The sequence below is a fragment of the Hibiscus syriacus genome, unplaced genomic scaffold (genome assembly GCF_006381635.1).
Source record: "Hibiscus syriacus cultivar Baekdansim isolate YM2019G1 unplaced genomic scaffold, ASM638163v2 tig00018060_pilon, whole genome shotgun sequence".
NCBI classification, from domain to species: Eukaryota; Viridiplantae; Streptophyta; class Magnoliopsida; order Malvales; family Malvaceae; genus Hibiscus; species Hibiscus syriacus.
Genome location: NW_024062425.1, coordinates 63,556 through 73,873, shown reverse-complemented (window position 1 = coordinate 73,873; position 10,318 = coordinate 63,556). Strand labels below are relative to the sequence as shown.

The 10,318-nt window shown below is 31.7% G+C and overlaps 1 protein-coding gene across 1 annotated transcript; it reads left to right on the top strand.

Annotated features, from left to right (window-relative positions):
- Positions 1-4,095: 4,095 nt before the first annotated feature.
- LOC120209033 (allene oxide cyclase, chloroplastic-like) lies at positions 4,096-5,324 on the top strand. Its single transcript, XM_039208120.1, has 3 exons — positions 4,096-4,389; positions 4,524-4,645; positions 4,788-5,324. The coding sequence occupies exons 1-3, from the start codon at positions 4,155-4,157 to the stop codon at positions 5,187-5,189; spliced, it is 759 nt and encodes a 252-aa protein (XP_039064051.1). The 5' UTR covers positions 4,096-4,154; the 3' UTR covers positions 5,190-5,324.
- Positions 5,325-10,318: the final 4,994 nt, after the last annotated feature.

Genomic DNA, 10,318 nt, shown 5'->3' with positions numbered 1-10,318 from the left:
TATGTTTCTGTTGAGATCCTCTACGGAGGGGTAAATCCCCATTCTGATTTTGGTATTCGGTTTTGGATTTCTCCTTGTAAGGTAATGTACATATTCTGTTGATTCGAAACGTAAGGTAAGATTGTGAATTTTTGTTAGGACATTCTGCTGATAAAATATCTGAATTTTAATATTGTTCGATTATTATTTTATTTATTATTTTACGTTTGAATTTTCTGCATTTTGATATTACCTGATGTAAACTAGAGGACACACTGAGTTTTGTAGCTCACTCCGTTTGTCTTTCTTTTTGAGATTAACATGATATAGAATCAGTTTGGCTATAGTAGGCGTGGTCTCGATTATATAATGTATGGAGTTTAATATTTATTTCTCAACATTCTTAAGATATGACATACATTTATTTCTGATTTTGTATTCGGTAAATGTTTCCAAAATGACTTATTAATCGTTTGTGGGTCGTTTATGCGATCAACGTGATTACCCTTATTCAATTGTAACTCCGAGTCTGGGTCTAGTGGGTTACATTTAGTGGTATAATAGCCCAAGTTTCAATTTTCGGATTGTGCATCTGTTAAAATTCTAAAAATTTGTTTAAAACAAATTTGCAAAAGAATTTTTAGAAAAGTATGAAAAATGATTTTTGAAAAATCATGCCACAAGATTTTTAAATATTTTCTGAAATTATCGAGACTCCGATGCCATTCTGAAATGTTACTACCTTTATGTAATGATAGTTTAGTACTTAATATATAGATGTGAGCCTGATTTGGATGTATGTTGTCGTTTAGACACCTTAATTGGTTATTTAGGGTATAAGGTCTGAACTCTTGTAATTAAGTCAAATAGCGATCGTTATTCACTGTTAGGGGAATCAACATATGTCTAAACTGAAACATTTTTAGTCAACTCCTAAAGTAGAAAAGGTAGAGATATATGTTCTTGGTGTACTTTTAACACTCTTCAGTCCTCTTCGGCTAAACTGCATTAGTAATTCATAATTTATTCTCGATTTTCTCCTGAAATTAAGATGTGATAATATCTGGTTTTCAACATTATGTTCAGTTTTAAATGGGAAACTATGACCGTAATCTCTAAACTCGTTATAAAATCTTTCCTAAGAAGTAACTCGTAGGAATTTTATATACCTTATAAGTAAATGTTCTTTTAAGTTCATCTCGATTGTGAGGTTTGAAAAAATTTAGTTCTGCGTGATAATATAAGAATATAAATGGATTCCTGTAATAACGACAACCTAATCGAGTTCTTATTCTATCACATCGTGGGTTTCCTAGAAAAAAAGGATTTTTTACCAATATTATATTAGAAACGCATGAGTTGCCAAAGATTTGTGTAAAGTTTTGCATTCCATAATGGAATATTATTTTGGTATGAATTATTTTGAATTCTTTCAAATCCTTCGTAGATTAGTTTCGATACATACTAATAACTTCATCTTTCAGTTAATAAATAGGATATTTGTATCGTTCTAATTCAATTTTACTTAGGGAAAGTGTTTCGACACTATCATTCCTCTTCCCTTGGAATTATTAACTCTATATTTGATATTCATTATTATGAAACATGAGTATAAGTTTTGAAGTATTCTGAATGGGATTGAATATAAGAATTTCATATGTATTGTCTATATTATGAAAATCGAAAGGATTTAACATATATATTACTTTGATTCAGATTGTCTCGAAGGGAGGGAGTCAATTTCGACTATTACTATGAAAGTATGAAAACTATAATTTTATTTCTGTCTAGTTTATTTCAACCCATACAGACTTTAGAGTAGATTTATGAGTGAGTAATTGTAAACTTTTTCAGTAGATTGCCTTTGACTCTATCAAAGTAAGATTTAATATGTGTTTTATCAATCATCTAGATAAATCCATTTAATTTATTCTTATTCGAACTGGTTACATTCCTGATAACTGACTGGGTTACTTACTTCTGAGATTGTTTACTTTGAGGAGTTTCCCTTATCTATGAAGACTGACCGAGATATGGGATTTGTGTCACAGTTCTAAAAAAACTCTTCTTGAGGCTCTGATACACGATTAAAACTTCGGTACAACCTATTATCTGTAGTATGATGATCTATTTGGGTAAACTATTCAGATTTTGAAATGTCATATTATAGGGTTCTGAGATGATTAGAATGATCATTTACCGTTGACTGAGGTCTACTCCTTGACAGGTTATGTGATGAGTAGGACTAATTGCAAAACATCAAGTTCTAATAATCATATTAATATCAATGGTTAAAGTACTGTGGGGTAACCATGGTTTCGGAAGGTCATTTCAGTAACTCTGTTGTTCATGAGGGTGTTGTTTCTTCATCTTTTTTATCATGTAAAATATTGAGGTCAAAATTTTCTTAAGGGGAGAGAGTTGTCACATCTCGAATTGGGACTCAATTGAAAGTATTATAAAAGTTAATGTCAGTTTGTGAGTTTTTGGAATTTAGGAACTTAGGGAATAATTTACCCAAAAGTTTAAGTTGGTTTAAAAAAAGTAACACCTTTCTTATCCACTCTTTTTTCCCATGTTCGTGAAAATCAGAAATATTTTTCTCTCTATCTACCCATATTAGTTTTTTTCGATTCACCGCTAACCGTGTGGTGGTGTGAGACGCCTTTGGTACCATTATGTTCATCTCGTCGACCCTGTTCATATGGTGTTCTTAGATTTATGTTCACTATCGTCAATTGTAACTAGTAAAGGTTCAAATAGTTAGGTTTTATAAAACCCCCATTTTCATCAATCTTTTTGGGAAACTGATGATTGTAAGTGACTTCTCGTGCTTTAAATATTTTCTGGAATTTTTCTGTATTTTTCCGACCACTGGATATAAAATAATTATAAAAATTTAATGATTATTAATACTCCATAATTTATCATGGGTAAATTACACAGTTCCTCACTCCACTTTACTCTCCTTCCTATTTTGCTCACTGAACTTTTCAATTTTTCTAATTTGCTCATCAAAATTTACAGATTGAATTATTTTGCTCACTTTGCCGTTAATTTTTTAACGGCGTTATGAAGTGGCACATGAATCAAAACGACGTTGTTTTGAATATACTATAAAATAATGTCGTTTTTGTGAGTAAAATATGAGATAGAGTAAAGTTTAATTACTCATGGTGTAATTTACTTTTTTCCTTATTTTCTCCATTTTCTCTCTGTCGGGCACCACATCATTTTTATCCCGGCCACCGTCAACTGTCGTAGATGGTGGTCGTTCAGTCCAAAAATGGGATGGGTCGGCTCGTCTCGACCCCCTGAGTTCGGATATGGTGGTTGTTTCACCAGAAAATATCCTAAAACCCATGAATTTGGACTGAAACGTTTCAGTTTCCTCACTTTCAATCTCAAATTTGTGAACTTCGGAGCAACTTCTGACAAAATGAGGTCGGATTCAAACTCACGACGTGGAGGAAAAGCGACCCATCCCATTTTGAGATCAAACGATCACCATCTATAGCGGTCAACGGTGGTCGGCAGTGGCATCCGTCCACCTTCTATTTTTATTTTATTTTTTAACTATTTTATATTAAATAATAATAAAAAATCAGCCGTTAGAGAGAAAACGGGGGAGTGAGCAAAATTATTTAATTTGTAAAGTTTAGTGAATAAATTAAAAAAATTAAAAGTTTGGTGAACAAAATAGGAGAGACAATAAAGTATAGTAAAGAACGGTATAATTTACCCATTTACCATTTTACTTTTTGTAGCTTTTTTAATAAATAATATCCCATCTAATTTTAAAGAAAGGAAACCTCGCTCCGTCCAAATAAATAAATGTTTATTTGAAATCAAATCACGTGTATTGAAACATAATACAAAATGTAACGCACCATTTCTACCTTTTTTTCACACGTAAAAGAAATAGTAATATATTTAAGACTGCCTTGACCGTCCACGTTGGCACATTCCACACAGTCCAATCCATAGTTGTACGTCATAGCATACACCCAAAACCCACGTGTCAAAAATTTTCACCGTCCACCAACCGCCCCCCCCCCCCGGATAGAAACAATTATTCCTTTCCATAAATATGGTCTAAATCTTAATCATATACTCATCAAATTCCTCCACTTTCCTTCTCCCCAAACACGGTAAAGTCGGAGTTTCAAGAACCAATGGCTGCCTCGAGATCTGCTCTGAGCTCTGCCATTTCTTCTGGGATAATAGGGAAACCCCGATCAACTTCGACCATCAACTCCTTGCTGCCTGCTTCATCCATCAAACTCATCAAATACCCATCTCTAACTCAGAGTCACAAGCTTTTGGCATCGAACTGCAGTACTTTCTCGGCTCCCAAACAGGCTTTCACTTGCAAAACCCAAGCCTTTTCATCTGTTAGCTCAACTGCCGGTAATAGTCACCCTTCTTTTACCGGTTTTGATTGAAACCCATCAGTTTTATACTTTCATATTTTTAGTTTGATTTGTCTCTTTGGGTTGATCTTGTTGATTCAAACATTTTTTCTGGGTTTTGTTTTGTTGCAGAGAAAGTTCAAGAAATGCATATTTATGAGTTGAACGAGAGAGATCGTGGGAGTCCAGCTTATCTTCGTTTAAGCCAGAAATCTGTCAACTCACTTGGCGATCTTGTCCCTTTCAGCAACAAAGTAAGCCTTTCTTCTCCTTTTTCATTTTCTGGACTGAATTGTTTGTTTCTCGGGAAAACAAAAAAATCAAAAAGAAAAGACTAATTACACCATTAGTCCCTATATTATTTGGGCAGTTGTAATTTAGTCCTGTTTATTTCAGATTTACAGGGGAGACTTGGAGAAACGGATCGGAATAACGGCGGGGATATGCATTTTAATCGAGAACAAACCGGAGATGAAAGGTGACCGGTACGAGGCCATATTCAGCTTCTACTTCGGAAGCTACGGTCACATAGCTGTGCAGGGACCGTACTTGACATACGAGGACACGTATCTGGCTATTACTGGCGGGTCAGGCATCTTTGAAGGTGTCACCGGTCAGGTTAAGCTTCGCCAAATCGTTTTCCCCTTCAAGATTTTCTACACCTTTTACTTGAAGGGAATCGGTGAACTCCCGGCCGAGCTGCTTTGCGAGCCGGTTGAGCCACACCCCGGTGTTGAAGCCGTTCCATCCGCTAAAGCTTGTGAGCCACAAGCCACCGTGGCAAATTTCACCAATTAAAATGTTTAATAATTTTAATAAATTAAAGTGATGTCGTTTTTGAACTTTATGTTTTAGTGGCATGAATTTTGGCTTTTAGCCATTGGAGTGGACTTGTAATAGAATCCCAGCAAATTGAGATCCTAGATTTTCACTTTTGATGTTGGTGCTTCTTGTCCTGTAACTCTTCCTTTGGACATCAATTAATAATATGTTTTCTTTGCATTAAATAATTAAGTTATCGAACAATTATATTCGATTCGATCCAGTCCTAATTTAGCTGATATTAAATTATTTTTTATGTATTCATACAAGTATCGTATTTAAATTCAAAACCTTTGATAACTATATGTTAAAAAAACTCTTGCCCTCTTAACCATGAATGCTCACACTCCTGATATTTTTAATGTTTGAATTCGATTCCTCAAGAAATAACAATTTTTTTACCATCAAAGTCACTTGATTCGTGAGCAATATAATATAACTTCAATATAAATTTTGATAAAAATTTAACAAAGCAATATCTAATTTTTCTATTAAATTTTTAGCGATAAATGATCAAAATTAAATAAATAAATTAATAATATTTTTATTAAAAGAATTAATTTGATGATTAAAATAGGAGAGAAGTGCTATGTTGGTGACTAATGGTGTAGTTTTGCCCTTTTTAATAATCAGTTTATTCTTTATTAGTTTAATAATAACCACCAATGTCATAGACTATCACCGTACAAACATTGGATGTCATTGTGACGGATATTCTTTTGGTGTGAATATTATAGTGAGGGGTACCACTTCTATGACTTGTCAAATTTAATAATTTTTTTTAAATTTATAAGTAAAAAAAAATCTTTTTTTATTAATAATTATAATACAACATTTTAATGGTTTGGAAGCTAGCCGATTTTTTTCCCATCATTTATTTAATTTTTAACTCAAATGATAACCTAATATTTAATTATATTATCTTTCTTTTTTAGTATCTAATATTTAATTATTTAATTATATTATCTTTCCTTTTTTAGTAACAAATATTTAAATGATAACTTAAAATTGAATTATATTATCTTTCCTTTTTCAGTATCTAATTTCTTTTATTTCTTTAAATTATATTTTTTTAATTATTTAAATTTTTATGTGTTTTAAAAATAATCAATTAATTATTTGAATTTATCGCATGATATATAAATTACGTAAATATTGTTGCGTATCATTCGATTATTGAATTGTGTTATCATTTATTAATGATAGACTAATCCTCGATGAAGGTATCTAAATCAGACGAAAAATAAAATAATAAAATATTAAGATAAGAGAAAAATCTAAAGATCAATTTATCCTTTTAACTCGTTGATATAAAAAGAGGTATTATATTGCCTAAAGGGAGCGCTCCGAGTTTAGGGTGTTTAATCGGTCGATTCGATTAATCGATTAAATTAAATTTTTAAAAATTTAATAATCGAAATTTATTTTGCTTTAACCATTAATCGAACTAAATTTTTTTTTAAAAAATAATTAACCAAACTGAACAAAATTTAGTTAATCGGTCGATTACTGAATTAAGCTAAGTTTATAAATAATATATATTATATATTAAAATATCTTATATTTTCGATTAATTTGATTAAAACCAAAATTTAGGCTACATAATATATAAATAATATATATAATATATTAAATATTTAATAATTTCAATTAATGTGGTTAATTTGATTAACCGATCAATTTCAAATCGAATTAACCAATAACGAAATTTGAAAAAAAATCATTCACCGTTAATCGACCAAGCTAAAAAATAAATGATCGATTAACCGAAAAAACTTTAGTTCGTCGGTTAAATCGATTCTAACCGAAGTTTGAACACCCCTAGTTATTGCTCAGGTGTCTCATTTTTTACATTTATAATTAAGGGCTCCTATTCTTTTTTTTAATTTTATAAAATAGTCATATTTTCTACATTATAACTTAATGTCCATAATTTAATTATTTTCTATAGTTTGTTAATATATTATTAAATTAATTATTCGATATAATAAATATAAATTTGATTTGTAGGACCTATTTTTAAATTTTTGCTTAGCACCTCAAAAATGTCCGAAATAATTTTAATATTCATAGAAATAATACTTTTTTCATGTATAAATGTCTAAATCACTCAAACCTCCAAATAAATAGATAAGGTGTTAACACATTCAAAATTATATATTTTTAGATATTACGATGGCAATCATGTTAACCAAACTAGGACTAGATCGTAAAGAAACAAGAGTTTGACAATTTTGTAATATTAATTTATTTAATAAATCAATTTAAGTTTAGTTTGGTTTAATTTTTGAAAAGTAACTTTTAAAAGTGTTGTAGAGACGAACTTTTAAAAGTACTAAGTATAATTTAAAATTTAATTGTTTAGGATTATTATTAAAAGATGAATTTGAAAAGATAAAATGTCCATTATAGACATTATATCGTAAATTAGAAATATATCATTTAAATTATATTTACACTTTATTAATATTGTGATATATAAAATATATTAACTTAAACTATAATAAAAATATAAAAAATATTTTAAGATAACACATTAATAATATTTTTATATACAAAATATTTTATTAAAAAAATATATTATCAAAACTTTTTAACAAGTGGACATAAAATTATTATCAAATAATAATTTAAATAATTGTTTTGACAAAAAGAATATTAACAAAACAATAGTAATTAAAATAAATTATTAAGTAATAAATTATTTTTAAGGACATTAGCAGTAAAATTTTAAAATAAAATGTAAATATATAATTGAACGTAGTTCATGTATTGGTAAGGATAAAATTATAATTTGTTTACAAACGTAAAGTTGAAATTAAAAAAAAAGTTAGAAATCATAGTTTTTATGGTTGGTTTGAAACCACGGTTTTCACGGCCAATATTTTTTTTATACGTTTGACATTGATTTTACGGTCGAAACGAACTTTTAACCTAAAATACTTTTAACAAGCTACACTGAACGATATCTTAATCTCTTATTACACACTTAAGTAAAGCATTATCAAATATGATGAGAATATCTTTCCAATAATTCTCCAGAAATTATTTATCTGTAAGGGATGATCATAGTGAATTTAACAATCTCAGTAAATACCCTAAGCTACTGCAAAAGTTAAGAAAAAGCATTCAACATGATGTCCACCTGTATACTTATGGCATGGCCAATTTGAATTTTAACTTGGTTAAAATTGAAGGAAAAAAAACTTCAAATATTAATTTAATTAGTTTGTTATGGAGATTTGACCAAAAAAAAAGAGAAAATCGCCTCAGTGACCAAAAAAAAGTTATAATATACGATTTTAACCAACTTTTTTTGGATTTGCCAAAATGACCAACAAAATCGCAACGCGAAATAAAAATCGCAACGCGATCCCCAGAATCGCAAATCAGTTTCCAGAATCGCAAATCAGTTTCCAAAATCGCAACGCGATTCTTGAAAATCGCGATGCGATAGTACAAATTCGCATTGCGATTTTCCAAAATCGCAACGCGAATATGAAAATCGCAACGCGAACACATAAATCGCAACGCGTATCCGTAAATCGCAACGTGTATCCGTAAATCGCAACGCGTATGGGTAAATCGCAATGCGTATCCGTATATCGCAACGCGTATCCGTAAATCGCAACGATAATACATAAAATCGCAACGCGTATCCGTAAATCGCAACGCGATATTTAAAGCGCCATTATAATCGCTACGCGTATTTTATTTTCAAATTACAAAAAGAATATTAAGACAAAATCCCGTAATCGCAACTCATAACCTAAAACCTAAAATCACAACTCAGTCCCATCTCCATCTCTCACTCTCTACGGCGAAGAAATCCGTCCCCATCTCCGAAGATTTCCGTCCCATCTCCGGCGAAATCCCTCACAACCATTCACGGTCAGAAATCCCTCACAATATTCAGAAATGGAAAATCAACCTCCGAGGGTTAGTTTTTTTAATTATTTTTATTTTGAAATGTTTGCATTATTGTAGGTTTTTCATATTGAAACTGATGATAAGTTTACTGGTCATTTCAATAATAGATTAACCATTTCACTTAGATTTCATTTCGCGTTACGATTCTGTCGTTGCGATTTTCATTTCGCGTTGCTATCTCTCGTTGCGATTTTCAAGTTAGTATTTGTCTTTGTCTTTGTTCTGTCTTTGGTTGAAGTAATGCAATCCATTCAAGTTTCAATTTGCAGAAGAGTCGCAACGAGATAAATGAAAATCGCAACGAGAGAATGACTGTCGCAACGAGAGAATCGCAACGCGAAATGGAAATCGCAACGAGAGAATCGCAACGCGAAACCAAAATCGCATTGCGATTTTCATTTCGCGTTGCGATTCTCTCGTTGCGATTTTCATTTCGCGTTGCGATTCTCTCGTTGCGATTGTCATCTCGCGTTGCGATTCTCTCGTTGCGATTTTCATTTCAACCAAAAGACAAAACAGTGTTGCAAATTTTAGTTTAAAGAATAAACTACTACTTTTTATGTTTATTGTTTTTGGTATATCTTCACAGTGTAGTTTTTGGTATATCTAACTTGGTATGTTTATTGTTTTTGTAGAAATTTTTTTCGGCTCAATTGACCTTGAGAAATAAAGTCAGCCTGGCCACTACAATTGCAAAGAAGCTTTCACCTGCTCAAAGACAATTGTTTGAGGAAACCTGCTTCGGGCCATGGCTGAGAGTACAGCATCCGGGTGGAGATGCTAATTTGACCCATTTGTGGCTTCAGACCATGACATCAAATCTACCCGACAGTATACAACGTGGTGAGGAAGAGATATGGTTTCATTTTCCACCAGCGTATACTTGCTTTGGGCGGAAGGAGTTCTGCTTAATCACTGGTCTACGATTCGGACACGATGATGTAGGCCGGTACACTCGTCATATCGCCCGCCCATCATGGTTATCCCGGGTTTTTCCGGATGAGTCAATGGAGAAGCCGAACCTACATGTCGACGACCTGAAGAAATTATTTAATAAGAAAGCTGGTTTCACTCGGATGGAAGACGTCGATGTTGTCCGAGTATGCCTTCTACTACTTGTGTATGCCGGCTTTTTAGGCAGAGAGGCCAGACAACCTATTCATCGGGAGCTAATA

Excerpts from the sequence above, each read along its gene's own strand:
- LOC120209033 (XM_039208120.1), top strand. The coding sequence starts at position 4,155 with ATGGCTGCCTCGAGATCTGCTCTGAGCTCTGCCATTTCTTCTGGGATA. Across the intron at positions 4,390-4,523 it reads ATCTGTTAGCTCAACTGCCG|AGAAAGTTCAAGAAATGCAT; the intron begins GTAATAGTCACC and ends GTTTTGTTGCAG. Across the intron at positions 4,646-4,787 it reads TTGTCCCTTTCAGCAACAAA|ATTTACAGGGGAGACTTGGA; the intron begins GTAAGCCTTTCT and ends TGTTTATTTCAG.